Consider the following 15852-nt stretch of genomic DNA (forward strand, 5'->3'; position numbering starts at 1 on the left):
TATCAATTAAATCTATCTGGTCTATTGTGTCATTTAAAGCTTCTGTTTCCTTATTTATTTTCATTTTGGATGATCTGTCCATTGGTGAAAGTGAAGTGTTAAAGTCCCCCACTATTATTGTGTTACTGTCGATTTCCTCTTTTATAGCTGTTAGCAGTTGCCTTATGTATTGAGGTGCTCCTATGTTGGGTGCATATATATTTATAATTGTTATATCTTCTTCTTGGATTGATCCCTGGATCATTATGTAGTGTCCTTCCTTGTCTCTTGTAACATTCTTTATTTTAAAGTCTATTTTATCTGATATGAGTATAGCTACTCCAGCTTTCTTTTGATTTCCATTTGCATGGAATATCTTTTTCCATCCCCTCACTTTCAGTCTGTATGTGTCCCTAGGTCTAAAGTGGGTCTCTTGTAGACAGCATATATATGGGTCTTGTTTTTGTATCCATTCAGCCAGTCTATGTCTTTTGGTTGGGGCATTTAATCCATTCACGTTTAAGGTAATTATCGATATGTATGTTCCTATGACCATTTTCTTAATTGTTTTGGGTTTGTTTTTGTAGGTCCTTTTCTTCTCTTGTGTTTCCCACTTAGAGAAGTTCCTTTAGCATTTGTTGTAGAGCTGGTTTGGTGGTGCTGAATTCTCTTAGCTTTTGCTTGTCTGTGAAGCTTTTGATTTCTCCATCAAATCTAAATGAGGTCCTTGCCAGGTAGAGTAATCTTGGTTGTAGGTTCTTCCCTTTCATCACTTTAAGTATATCATGCCACTCCCTTCTGGCTTGTAGAGTTTCTGCCGAGAAATCAGCTGTTAACCTTATGGGAGTTCCCTTGTATGTTATTTGTCGTTTTTCCCTTGCTGCTTTCAATAATTTTTCTTTGTCTTTAATTTTTGCCACTTTGATTACTATGTGTCTCGGCGTGTTTCTCCTTGGGTTTATTCTGTATGGGACTCTCTGCGCTTCCTGGACTTGGGTGGCTATTTCCTTTCCCATGTTAGGGAAGTTTTCGACTATAATCTCTTCAAATATTTTCTCTGGTCCTTTCTCTCTCTCTTCTCCTTCTGGGACCCCTATAATGCGAATGTTGTTGCGTTTAATGTTGTCCCAGAGGTCTCTTAGGCTGTCTTCATTTCTTTTCATTCTTTTTTCTTTAGTCTGTTCCGCAGCAGTGAATTCCACCATTCTGTCTTCCAGGTCACTTATCCGTTCTTCTGCCTCAGTTATTCTGCTATTGATTCCTTCTAGTGTAGTTTTCATTTCAGTTATTGTATTGGTCATCTCTGTTTGTTTGTTCTTTAATTCTTCTAGATCTTTGTTAAACATTTCTTGCATCTTCTCGGTCTTTGCCTCCATTCTTTTTCCGAGGTCCTGGATCATCTTCACTATCATTATTCTGAATTCTTTTTCTGGAAGGTTGCCTATCTCCACTTCATTTCATTGTTTTTCTGGGGTTTTTTCTTGTTCCTTCATCTGGTACATAGCCCTCTGCCTTTTCATCTTCTCTATCTTTCTGTAACTGTGGTTTTTGGTCCACAGGCTGCAGGATTGTAGTTTTTCTTGCTTCTGCTGTCTGCCCTCTGGTGGTTGAGGCTATCTCCATCTTATTGTTTAATCTCATGCACTATGTCAGATCACTGTTTGTTTTTCTTCTTCTTTCTCTTTTTTTTTTTTCCTGCAACTTCCCTAGATCACTGTTTCTGACTGAAGTATTATTAGCTATGGTGCTCTTGTGGTTCCCCAATGTAAAAAAAATACTTGATGATAATTTTCAAGCGGCATTAAAGTATTATTGAATGTTTACTATATGCCACTCAGTATTTTAAACTCTTTACGTGCACTAATTTAATCATCACAGAAACTTTAAGAGGAGGTAATCCTCTTATTACCACTACTGTGTATTGAGTTAGTCAAGACACAGAGCTGAGTAACTTATGCAACGTGATATAACTAGTAAAAGGGAGAGTTGGAATATAAACTCAGCAGAGTGGCTTCAGACCCTGTACTCTTAGCCACAATGCTATATGTTCCTATTCTAATTTGTTGTCACAAGTTTAGTTTCATGCCGAATGTCTGAAACAGCATGGTTGTAGTAGAGTGTTGGACTGGATTTCAAGAAATCGGGGCTCTGTTTCTAACTTTGCTACAAGTCAGCCCAGTGGGTCTCAAATTCAGTGATATGTGATAGACATAAGAATCACCTTGGAGATGGTTAAAATGCAGTTTCCCAGGTCCTACTCTTGGAGATTCTGATTTAGTGATTCTCGTCTGCTGTTCAGGAATCTGCCTCTTCAGTGAGTCACCGGCGTAGTTCTGATGCAGAATTTTTGCACTTTGAGAAACACTATACCACTAATTCGATCATAGGTACAGCACTTTTCTGAGCCTACTTTTTCATTTCTGAAAAGACTAAAAAAGACTAGAGAATTCATAAGATCTTTGTTAACTCTGAAATTCTTTTATTCTGTGAAATATATTAGCACACTACAAGTGTTCATATAGATAAATAGGTATATAGATAGAGATCTGTCTATATAGATATCATTACATATGTTCATTTATAGACATAGAGTCATGTATTACACATAGTATTTTTGCATTGGGGAACCTCACATGACCTTCATATATTACTTTATTATTCTTCTTCACATATTATACATCAAGATGCCTATATATTACACCTATCAGATACTTTAAACATTTTGAAATGGAATATAGCACATAGCTAAGTCAAATTCTTGACTTTATATTGTGTATTTGGTGTGTGAGCGTTGCCATAGTCAGTATATACCATGAGATACCCAGTTTGATTTTTGGACAAATTAAGGAGGGGAAACTTAATAATTTTATGGGGACCTCATCTTGGTATTTTGGATTGTGACAAGAACTTTGTCTAGATTTTCCCTGATGATTATTTGCCTGATTATTTGGGTTACCAGAGAAAGTCCCAACTATTTATGATCTATAGGACCTAAACAGTGTGATTTTACTTTGAAGCAATTGAAGGAAGTCTCAGGCAGTGTAAAGAACAGAACTTAGTAACAACTGGCTGTGGATTACTGTGCTATTTCTGGAAGAGGTAGAGCTGCACAAACCTCGGGACCTTGGAGCCTTGCTCTGAGAGGATTTTGGAACACAGTAATTGTGAGGTGGACCTTTGCCTAGGCTTCCCTCAGTGAGTAGAAGGCTGCCGGGATGGTGGGGAGTGGGAGGCCAGTGAAGGAATGAGAGAAGGTCACTTTCAAGACTTAGAAATATTTAGTGGAATCACCACTAAGTAATTCCTTCTTTAACATCTGGATTCTTTTAGCACAACTGTCTGTGAGCTGTAAATAGTAATGCATGGATCTTCTCTGAGGTCTCTCTGTCTCTCTGTCTCTCTCTCTCATGGTCCGGTTGGTGGCCACTTATCTCATCACTTAATGTTTGCTGAGCATTTGCTCAGTCCTCAGGAGAACCGGAGAGAGAGTATGAATAAGAAGGTCCAAAGTCAAGTTGGAGCAGAAAGACTATGAATATGTAACAGGAGAATAGGATTATTTTTTATTAAGTCTTGTACCATATAGATATGTACTATCTATATAATATAGGTGTTATATAATCTTGCATTATAGTCTTATATAGAAACTTATTATCTTATATAGTTTCATGTTAAGCAGAAACGTGACTTACTTTCTCTTTCCTACAAAGTCACCTCAGATGTCACAGATAAAAACTGACTTTAAAAAGTTCATTGTAGGGCTTCCCTGGTGGCGCAGTGGTTGAGAATCTGCCTGCCAGTGCAGGGGACACGGGTTCGAGCCCTGGTCTGGGAAGATCCCACATGCCGCGGGAAGATCCCACATGCCGCGGAGCAACTAGGCCCATGAGCCACAACTACTGAGCCTGCGCGTCTGGAGCCTGTGCTCCGCAACAGGAGAGGCCGCAATAGTGAGAGGCCCGCGCACCGCGATGAAGAGTGGCCCCCACTTGCCGCAACTAGAGAAAGCCCTCGCACAGAAACGAAGACCCAACACAGCCATAAATAAATAAATAAATAAATTTAAAAAAAAAAAACGTTCATTGTATCTTCAGAACTCACAGGACAGAGCTGGCAGTGGAGTTCTTGAGCCAGACATCTGTGGGATTTTGCTTAGTTCTGTGATTTGCAAAGCTGTATGTCCTTGGGCCAGTTATTTAACCTCACCAGCTCCCACTTGGGATCACAAATCACGGTAGCTGAGATCACAGGCTCTAGAGCCAGACAGCCAGGGCTCAAATTCTGGGTGTGTAACTGACTAGTTATGTACCTTTGAGCAAATTACTGTGCCTGTGTTACTCATCTGTAAAATGAGGTTAATAAGAGCACCTACTTCTTAGAATATGTATTAATATATTAATAAATATATTAAATGAATTGATATATTTAAAGTGCTAAAACCTGTGCCTGTGAGATATATATCTATTTGATGTTATTTTCATGTAAGTATAAAAATTCTGACCTAATAGAATTGCTGTAAAGATTAAGCTGAGACAAAGCACGTGAAAGTGTTTACCATAGATTTTGATGTATAGCTAGGACTTGATAAATTGTAGCTGTGTTATTACCTGGGACTGATGCTGAGCTGGGGAGCATCATGATGATTGTTCCTCTTCTGATGGAGAGTGGCTACCCTGTACCATTGTTAAATATTTTGAGTATCACCCTGTATAAACTTAGGTGTTTCTTAATATTAAGGTCTCTTCCTGGGAAAGTGATTTTTTCTTTAAGGAATACCTAAAAAGAATAAAAAGTTTGAGAAGCTTTGACCTGAACATGGCTTTTTTTGGTTATTAAAGAAAAATTTGGTCTCATAAAACAATTTACATAAATTTTATTGTGTACTTGCATTTAATGGAAAGATGAGAATTAATTTGAAAAGCGTTTGAAACTAAGATATTTTCTTCATTACAAAAGTACTTCTTTGGTTGCCAGAGTTGGGGGCTGGGGGTGGGCAAAATAGGTGAAGGTGGTCAAAAGATACAAATCTCCAGTTATAAGTCCTAAGGATGTAAGGTATAGCATGGTGACTATAGTTAACAACACTGTAGTGTATATTTGAAATTTGAAATGTTAACTAAACTTATCGTGGTGATTATTTTGCAACATATACATCTACCAAATCATTATGTTGTACACTTAAAACTAATATAATGTTATATGTCAATTAGAACTCAATAAAAGTTTCATGGTTGACAAAAACAGTTCTTCAGTCATGCTAAAATAATTAAAAATTAAAAGTGCTTCTATTTTCAGGAAGGTGATAAAGAGGAAGAAAATCGTATTTTACATTCAAACAATAATGAAGACAAGACTGAAATTTCAGGAACAGTTCATGATATAAATTCATCTTTAATACTTGAAGCACCCAAGGTATTTAGTACATTTATTTCCCAAGTAAACAGTTGCTATTATAAAGAAGACAAAAGCTTGTTCTCACTCTCTTGGCTAAATAGATACAAATTAAATAATATCCCCCTTATTAATTTTTTTTATTGCAGATATTTATTTATTTATTTTTGGCTGCAGTGCGTGACATGCGGGATCTTAGATCCCCGACCGGGGTCAAACCTGTGTCCCCTGCAGTGGAAGCGCAGATTCTTAACCCCTGGACCTCCAGGGAAGTCCCTATTAATTTTTTTAAAACTGAAATCTTTTCTCTCTTGTATCACATTGCCTCCATAAATGACATAGCCCAGGTATAAGGCATTTTCAAAGAACAACCATACCTCATTTTTTATCACTAATATACTCTTAAAATTTTGAGGGTAGAACATATTTTTGAAAATAGACCTGCATTTAAAAAAAAATGCCGTAGAATAAGAGCTATACAGATCTTCTTATTGAATACTTTGTAAAGAAAAGAGTTATTTAGTCAAACCTTACTTTATGCTTTAATATTAGAAAGTATATTTTGAAGCTTTTCCCTTTTTATTCTTAAAATGAATTGTGTTTATTTTGCTTCTTGCAGTTAGAGTATGGTTTTGCTTTACTTGGTAACAACTGTCTTGATATTCTTTACATAGTTTGTTGACAGTGTCTAAAGCTGATATGTAGTCCCGTAATGTCCATTATATTTTTTTAGTTTAAACATTTTTTGTTACAATTTCATAACTGTGTGACATGTTTAAATATGCCTTCTAAATGCAGTTTTTTCTTTTTTTGAAATAACTAGGTTACAGTATTTGGTATAGTATATTAATTTAAAAGTGTCACTGCAATGATGTCTAGCTGAAAGTGAGGAAGCATTGGGAAGGAGTAGATTCATTTCAGGAATTTACATTTATTGATACTTAATGAATAGGACTTAAAATAGGAAATGTCATTGATCCCTTAGAGGGAATTGGGCCTCATTGTGCCCAGCACCCTAAGGTGCCTTGGAGTTATGTCAAAGTCTCAGCAGATCCATATATTCCTCAAGCGTTACCTAGGAACTCAACAAAGTTTCTGCTCATGCATGACTATCTAGCTTCAGTTTTATGTACTTGCTCTTCTGATTAGTGAAGTATGAATTAATTGAAGAGCATACTGTATTCATTCCTTTTGTTTTATTTTATTAACGCAGATGCAAAAATAAATTTCTATTAAGTGGTATATTATAAAAGAGTCATACTCAAAGTAGTTGAGACATATTCCCCATATCTTTAGTTTATAGAGAATGTTTTGTAAACGTTCAAATAACCATTAATTTCTTTTGAGTTACATAAACCTGAAAATCCTGACCTTTTAAGTCTTTGCTTTCTTAAGTGATAGTATGAAGCGCATCCATATTTATGTATTATTTTTTATATGAGATGCAGGAGTTAAATATTCAATGTAGCAATTTAACAAAATTCCTATTTCTGACTGAGAATTTTAAGGCAGTTGATGTATAGTGAACCTTTCAGACTAGTCAGTCACCTTGCCAAAGGCAGATTTTTGCCTCTTGTTGTTTGTTTCTTTTCAGGGTTGAGGCTCGTGTGGCAGTGAGATTGTATTTCTTCTCATTTGTAATGGAGAGCTGTCAGGTTAACCATGCATTGTCATGTAATACCGTCATTGCAGTTACGTCAGGGGTTAATTTTCCAGTTAATGTGTAGGGTGCAGCTTTAATACAGACGTAGTTTAAAGTTTTTTTGCAATTTTTATTCACAGGGATTTAGAGATGAGCCCTATTTTAAAGAAGAGCTTGTGGATGAGCCATTTCTAGATTTGGGAAAGGCTTTCCAGTCCCAACAAAAAGTGGTAGACAATAGTAAGGAGGCCTGGGAAATGCTTGAATTTATGGCGCCTAGATTGCAGGAAATGGGTGAAGAAAGAGAAATGCTTGTTGATGAAGAATATGAGCTCTATCAAAACCGCTTTCAGTCCATGGAATCGTATCCCTCATCGCACATTCAAGAGGCTGCTCCTGTTCCATCCATGAAGCAGCTGCACTTTGGTGCACAGTGGTACCAGGATTGTGAACTGCCTGAGCCTCAAGAAGCCAGGTCCACGATGCGCGCGTATTCCCAGGAGATGCAGCAGTGTGGCTGTAGCACTGAAAAGATGGTAAGGGATTAGAGCACATCTTCCACATCCTCCCTGACTCCTCCCTCCCAATCTCTGTCCACAAGTCATACAGCTTTCAAACAAATGAACAAAATTCAATGGGTCTTTTTATCATAAATCATTTTTTCCAAAATGTACCATACAGTGTGTTGCTTTAAGTAAACCTCATCATTTCTGTGTTATGTAACTTCTGGCTGGAGTTAATAAACTGTAGTTGCCTTGCTTTTATGGTGGGTTTTATTTTTTTTTACCTTGCTTTTTTAGTGATGTTTTTCTCCTAATGACCGATTTCAAGGAAGAGTTCTTTTGCCATTTGTGATTTTCTTTTAAAAAATTCTGTCAGGGAGACACAGCTCTGTATTTCTCACATAATGTATTTGTCAAGGAAAATCAAGGCAAAATTGTTTAAAGATTATTCTTGTTTCTGTCTTGCTTATCCACACTGTTCTCTGTATTATATATGATACTAAATAGAAAGTCACTGAACTCTAGAAGATTATCTTTACATTTGTGATACTACCTGTTGACAACTTGGCAGGAAAGCATTATATTTTAATAGGTTTGCCCTTGCTATTAAATCACCAGTAAGTTTTTTTAAAAATCAAATTAGAGTTAACTGGTCACCAATTGGAATCTTTCATTAGGGATATTTTTAATGTTTTATTTTTGTTTGTTTATTTCTTTCCCCAAATTAACTTCCAAGCAAATGAAAAGAAAGTTTTTGTATGGGGTGCATAGCAGTGTGTTCAGGTGCAGTACAGTGCCCTCCTCACTGAGGTCAGCAACTTCCCTGCAGTGATGTGCAAAGTAGCCTTCATTTGCTCTCTCACAGGCAGATAGAGCTGGGTTTTTTCCTTGCCTCCCTTAGATCTTCCTACATTTATCCTTTTTGCAAATGCTTGTGGGTCCCTCTGCTATGCAAGATGCTGTATTTCTGTATTTAAGGAACCCCAGAGGATTACCCCTGGTAGTGGACTCTGGGCAGTCTACCAGCGAACAGATTTTTGGGATTATGTGACTAATGTGGGAAGAGGTGACATCGAATCACCTGGTATGTTGCCACTGACATTGGTTCTTTCTATCTCTGCCAGTCCCACTCCTATGTCTGTAAGTGCTTGACCTCAAACAGAATAGTCAGTTATATGGAGCAAGTTAGTAATTGCAGGTTATTGAATATTCATAAATACTGTCTTGTTGTGGCTGTTTTCTTCCATAAAAATAAATTTTTCTAAATACCCCAATATAAGGCAACCTAAAATATAGGCCCATTTTAATATACAAACTTTTAGGGATATAGATGAAATAGTCAAATGTATATTAGTAATATTTACTTTATAAATTTAGTTAAGGATTCCTGTTTTAAAACCTATAAAATATCAATTTTTTAGCCTGTTCTCACATTTAATGATAGAATTTTATTCAAATTCTTTCAATGCATATTAATGCCAGAATCTATATTATTACTAGAATCACTTTTTGATCTTTCAACACTGTTCTTCAACTATACCATCTTCATTTTCATCTAGGTTGTTTCAGATACAGTAATTTTTGAACCCATATTGTCAGTCAAAATTTTATTCTGATCTCAAGCATCATTTGCATAATATTAGGTTTTTTAAAAATTCCTCTTCTAAGTTTTTATTGATGATTTTCACAGGGTAACCACTGCCTCTATTGTTTATCAAAGTGCTCAGCTTGTTTAAACAGCATTCAGTGCTCACGGTTTGAAGGACATGCATCTTAATTACTAACTCTGTTAAATTTCCCAGCTTTCTTATTCTGTGAGGTAACATGTATAGGCTCCCTAAACTGGCATTGATTAAGATTGTTTCAGCCCTAATGTGTCTTACCTAAACAGTATTTTATTTTCTTTAAATAATTATATGTTCTTGCTTTGAGCATTAACTCTTTTTTTAATTTTTAATTTTCACTGAAGTATAGTTGATTTACAATGTGTTAATTACTGCAGTATAGCAAAGTGATTCAGCTATACATATATATATATATACACATTTTTAAATATTCTTTTCCATTATAGAAAATATAAAATATCACCATAAGATATTGAATCTAGTTCTCTGTGCTATACAGTAGGACCTTGTTGTTTATCCATTCCATATATAAAAGCTTACATCTGCTAACCCCAGCCTTCCACTCCATCTCTCCCCCAAACCCCTCCCCTTTGGCAACCACCAGTCTGTTCTCTATGTCCGTGATTCTGTTTCTGTTTCATAGATAGGTTCATTTGTTTCATATTTTAGATTCCACATATAAGTGATATCATGCAGTATTTGTCTTTCTCTTTCTGACTTAGTTCACTTAGTATGATAATCTCTAGGTCCATCCATGTTGCTGTAGATGGCATTATTTCATTCTTTTTTATGGCTGACTAATATTCCATTGTATATATGTGCCACATTTTCTCTATCCATTCATCTGTTGATAGACATTTAGGTTGTTTCCATGTCTTGGCTACTGTGAATAGTGCTGCTGTGAACATAGGGGTTCATGCATCTTTTTGAATTAGAGTTTTGCCCGGATATATGGGCATTAGCTCTTTTCCTCCCTTCCCCACACCCAGCAGTGATGACAGTGTATGGGAGGAAAAGCCCTTTTTCCTCTACCCTCCTAGGTTCCTCTGGCTGGGGCCCTGGAAATCAAACTGACAAAAGACAGATTAAGAAAAGAAAAACCATTTATTAACACCTGCATCATGCATATACACAGGAGAAACTCAGTGATGATTCACTCAAAGGAGGGGTTAGAACTTGGGCTTATACAGCATCTTAACAAAGAACAGTGAACTTGTAGAGAAGTGACAAGACAAAGGAAAAGGGATTTAGGCTTTTAGGGTCAGCATACTGTGGGAAGGTAAATATATGGGGGGAATTGATGGAAGATAAGGATTGTTTTAGTAAGGTTTGGCATGTACATCTCTCTTAGTGCCATCTCTGAGCTGAAGAGTCTAGAGTCGTCTCTGGTGATTGAGAATCAGGGGGGGATAGGAGGCTTTTCTGAGTTCACTCTTTTTCTTCAGTTCAAAATAATCCTTATGCCAAAGTGGCATATTTCTGGGTGGAATATTCTGATCCCCTGTAACAGTTGTACCCACATGATCAGGATGGGCTTGGATCTTTATTTGCCTTTCTCTCATTATGGTGGATCCAGTGACGATACTTTAATATAATAAGCCCTGAGTGGGTAGATTTTAAAAACACAGTCAAATACCTTACAAATATGTAATTCCCAATACTCTTCTATTTAGAGGATGCCCTCCAAAAAGGTAGAGGAACATTATCACTTCTGTCTTCATTGTAATATCCATTTTGGGTTACAGATATAGCTATATTTGTGGAGTGCAAATAGTACCCAACTACTTATAAGTTTATCATTCTCTACCACCCTGTTACTCCATTTTAGTTGAAGGGTGAAGCCATCAAGATTTATAGATCTGGTTCTTTATTTTTAATTGTGATAAAATACACATTACATAAAGTTGACCTTTTAAGCATTTTTAGGCTTATAGTTCCTGTGGCATTAATACACTCACATTATTGTACAACCATTACCACCATCCGTCTCCAGAACTTTTTCATCTTCCCAAATTGAAACTCTGTATACACTAAGCAATAACTGCTCATTCTCACCTTCCCTCATCCTCTGGCAACCAACCACAATTCTACTTTCTGTCTCTAAGAATTTGACTACTCAAAGCACCTCATGTAAGTGGAATCATACAATATTTAGCCTTTTGTGTCTGGCTTATTTCACTTAGCATGATGTCTTCAAGGTTCATACATGTACTGTGTCAGCGTTTTCTTACTTTTTGAGGCTGAGTAACATTCCACTGAAGGTATATATACCACCTTTTGTTTACTCATTCATCAGCTGATGGACATCTGGACTGTTTCTATCTTTGGCTATTGTGAACAATGCTGCTGTGGACACTGGTATACAAGTATTTGTTCAAAAACCAAATTTTGGGTGCTCTACACCCAGAAGTGAAATTGCAGGATCATATGGTAATTCTGTTTAATTTTTTTAGGAATCATCATACTGTTTTCCATAGAAGCTGTGCCATTTTCATTTCTGCCGGCAATGCATAAGTTTCTAATTTCTCTACATGCTCACCAACACTTGTTTTCTGTTTTTTAAATAGGTGTGAAGTGGTAGCTCACTGTGGTTTTGATTTGTATTTCTCTGTTAGTGACCTTGAGCAGCTTTTCATGTGCTTATTGGCGATCTTCAAATATCCTTTGGAGAAATGTCTAAGTCCTTTGCCCTTTTTTAAAATATCTGATTCTTTTTGCCTGAGGATTAGTTACCTGAGAATAATTTTATGTTTTTATTTTCTTCTCTATTTAGAAAAAAACTGAATTGATTTTTTTTTTAAATTTTATTTATTTATTTATTTATTTATTTATTTATTTATTTATGGCTGTGTTGGGTCTTCGTTTCTGTGCGAGGGCTTTCTCTAGTTGCGGCGAGCGGGGGCCACTCTTCATCGCGGTGCGCGGGCCTCTCACTATCGCGGCCTCTCTTGTTGCGGAGCACAGGCTCCAGACGCGCAGGCTCAGCAATTGTGGCTCACAGGCCTAGTCGCTCCGTGGCATGTGGGATCTTCCCAGACCAGGGCTCGAACCCGTGTCCCCTGCATTGGCAGGTAGATTCTCAACCACTGCGCCACCAGGGAAGCCCCCTGAATTGATTTTTCTAAAGATTTAACCTTTCATACCCACTGTATTGAAATCTCAGATTTAGGCATCAATTCTTATTCCTCAGTTACATAATTGCCATTCACTTAAGAAAAAAAAATCCAGACAGTTCAAAAATTGTTGTAAAATTTCTTCTTTTTAAGTACTCAGTGGCTGCCATCTCCTCCTGACTCCCTTCTCTAATAAGTTCTTCTTGCTTATTTTATTCTAGGCAACTAAGTAGTCATATTTCCTTTCTCACCTCTTTTTAATATTTGAGTTGAATTCTATGTACTGTAGCCTCCTTTGGGTATCTGATACAGTTATATACTCAATTATATTCATAATCTATTTGATAAAATCTAGCAGTATTTGGTACATCAGTTTATGAGAGGTTCTTTTCTTATCATTGAAGTATGACCAGTTTAACCATGAAAAAACATGGACTGTTGTAAAAAATATAATTCATTTTTTTGTTTAGAACAACCTAAATTTCCAACAATAGAGAATAACATAGTGTTATTCACCTTAAATGAGTTAAGGTAAATGCCTATGGTGGCCATAATGTTGTCATTTAATTTCATGCATATAAATGTTTTTAAATATCATAATAAAATACATCAATGAAAATTGTATGCTCTGGAAGATTGTAACTTTGGAAAACCATAAAAAACCTGTGTAAAAGGAAGACAAGGAAAGTGTAATAACTTTTGACTGTGCTTACCTGTAGGTTTTAGGTTCGGGGAACAGGTTGTTCACTAGGCAGATAAGTGTGTCAGGGAGGGCATAGCAAAGGCTTAGAACTATGAAAATTCCCCAGGTGTTTCCAGATCAACAGTGAAGCTATTTAAGTTGTGATCCAGCATGATCCAGGACATAATGAGTATCAACCATTGACCTTGCTTGACTTGATAGATTTTTATTCCTCTGCCTTGGTGAATGTTTATTTAAATCTACTTATTCATGTTTATAAAACAATTTTTTTTGTTGTTAAAAAATCCAGTGTTTGGAAAAAACAGATTTTACTAGCCTGTACTCTTGCAGATATTAGGTTACTAACATTTGTTACTGCTTACCACAGTATAAACCGTTACTTGAGAAGGCTTGTTTGCAGGGCCAGTTTTCCGCTATCATTATGATCTGGATTGAACAACATTATGGTGTTCCACATTTTATCATAAAGTACTAATGCATTTCTGTTTTTCTTCCTCTTGAGATGAAAGAAAACTTTGGCATCGATTCCCTATCCTCCATACCCTCAACTGAAGGAAACAGTCAACAAAGCAGATTTGATGATCTGGAAAATCTTAATTCGTTAACGAAAAGTAGTCTGGATTTAGGTTTGTGATTTTCGTTTCTCATAAACACAAATCACATTATTTTGCAATCTCTCAGTTTTATTTGTATATATGATGAATTTTACTGTCACATTTTCACTCATTATAATGTTTTGAATTGAAATCTGCTTATTAATCTGCTTCAAAATATCCGGAAAAATAATGTGAATCATATTTCAACTTAGAGCTTTCAGATTCTGTTTTCTGAGAGAGCTGCATTTTCCCTGCCTCATTTTGCTTTTTATTAGCTTTATGGATTAAAACTAAAACTACGGCCTAATGCCGAATCTGAAATAGGTCTCTACTAATATATATTAAAATCTCTGATACTATTAAGTGATACTGTTAGCTCATTGAATGGGGTTGTTAAATATTAATAAAGAGACATATTTTAAACATTTATGAAACATTTTTATAGCCATATATTACAGTCAATTTTGGTACATTAATAACTTAGTTTCCATTAAAGAATCCTAAAAGTATAGTGCTTCTCCTTGCCTCTTCCCATATTGATTCTTATATATTTTTGAAAACTTGACTTTAAAAAATAATCTTTCCTCATCTAACACTGCAATATTTAATGTCGTAATATTAAGATCCTTAGGTGAGCCTGGTAAGTTCTTTCATAGCATTGGGATTTATAGAGCCATTGTTCAGGATTTATGCTGTCCTTCACCTGTTTTGACTCTACTTATAGGAAAAGTCTTTCTCTGTGGGCAGTTCTTGTGTTGTATGGTAATATGCTGTTAGGAGAGAGAGATAGCTATAGAAAAGTTATGTAACCGTTTTTTATGAATTCAACATTCTGTCAAATAAAAATCTAAAGAATGGAATTCTTAATGTGGTTAAAGATTGAAGGCATCTGTGCGATGATAACAATTGCCAGTTCCCTGTAGGTCAGAACACATCATGAATTATTAATTTAAAAAGAAAATTAGGATAGTCAATTTTGAATATCTAAGATTAAATAAGTCTATTCAATTTTTCTTAATGTATAACTGATTGTGACTAGGAGAAAAATGGGATTTTTCACCAAAACTCTCCTGGTATACTATTTTTTTTTTTTTTTAAATTCACCACATTTCTGTATCCTCTGACTATTAAATACTTAGAGAAGATTTATGGCACAAATGAATTCATAAATGAATTAATGGTCCATATCTGTTTGATTACCGTTGATACTTTATAGCCATATAAGCACTATTTTGGACCAGATAATTCTGTTGTAGAGGGCTTACCTGTGCATTGTAAGATGTTCGCAGCCTCCCTGCCTTCTAACCCTAGATTCAGTGGTATTCCCAGTCATGATCAAAATCAGAATGTCTTCAGACATTGCCAAATGTCTCTTGGGAGACAAAATTGCCCTGGTTGAGAATCATTCACTGTTTTATACTGTCAGGATTGAAAGGAATAGACTAGAAATATGGAGTGGGTGTTTGTGAGGAAGGGCAGTGGAGTTGGGAAAAACATAGGGAAAGGGATTTTGTCCTCATGGGATGATCCAGTCTTCCTCTGAGCCCTGCTCTGGGTATCATCTAAGTGCCTCCAAAGTTACTTCCTCTGCCTTCTGCTGCCTGTATGAGTTTCCTAGGGCTGCTGTAACAAAGAGCCACAAACTTGGTGGCTTGAAACAACAGAAGTTAATTCTCTCACTGTTCTGGAGTCCAGAAGTCCTAAATTAAGATGCTGTGCTCCTTCTGAGAGCTCTAGGGAAGAATCTGTTCTTTGCCTTGTCCAGCTTCAGGTGGCCCCAGCGTCCTTTGGCTTGCGGCTGCATCATTCTGATCTCTGCCTCCGTCCTCACGTGGCCCTCTCCTCTTCTCCCTATCCATGTCTTCTCTTCTTCTCTCTCTTATAAGGACACCTGCTGTTGGATTTAGGGCCCACTTGGATAATCCAGGATGGTCTCATTTCAAGATACTTAATTTAATTACATCTGCAAAGCCCTTTTTTCCATATAAGTTCTCATTTATAGGTTCTGTGGCAGGGATATATATATTTTAGGTGGGCCATCATTCAACCCACCATACTGCCTTAATCTAATATTTGACAAGGCCCTGGGAATTTATTTTTGGAGATTATAGCTTTAGGAATTAAGCTACGCTTGTATACCTTAGGCCTGTCCTCACTAGAAGAGTGTTCATAACCACATGCTTTTTGGAAAAATTTTTGAGAGCTGCCAGAATGCTGTGTGGCAGGTGTGAGTACTTGGGTTTGTGCTAACCATGGGTGGACTAAGAAATTATTGGTACAGAGGCAATATAGTTTCAGTC

General features: G+C 36.4%; 1 protein-coding gene across 8 annotated transcripts in view; it reads left to right on the plus strand.

Annotated features, from left to right (window-relative positions):
* Positions 1 to 15852, plus strand: part of PATJ (PATJ crumbs cell polarity complex component) — a 353196-nt gene that overhangs the window by 102805 nt on the left and 234539 nt on the right. For all 8 annotated transcript variants that reach the window (XM_068540002.1, XM_068540005.1, XM_068540003.1 and 5 more), the window contains exons 19-21: positions 5275 to 5391; positions 7153 to 7548; positions 13459 to 13582. In XM_068540002.1, coding sequence (XP_068396103.1) covers positions 5275 to 5391; positions 7153 to 7548; positions 13459 to 13582 — 637 coding nt within the window. The remainder of the gene's footprint in view (positions 1 to 5274; positions 5392 to 7152; positions 7549 to 13458; positions 13583 to 15852) is intronic.

Source organism: Eschrichtius robustus, chromosome 3, assembly GCF_028021215.1.
Source record: "Eschrichtius robustus isolate mEscRob2 chromosome 3, mEscRob2.pri, whole genome shotgun sequence".
NCBI lineage: Eukaryota > Metazoa > Chordata > Mammalia > Artiodactyla > Eschrichtiidae > Eschrichtius > Eschrichtius robustus.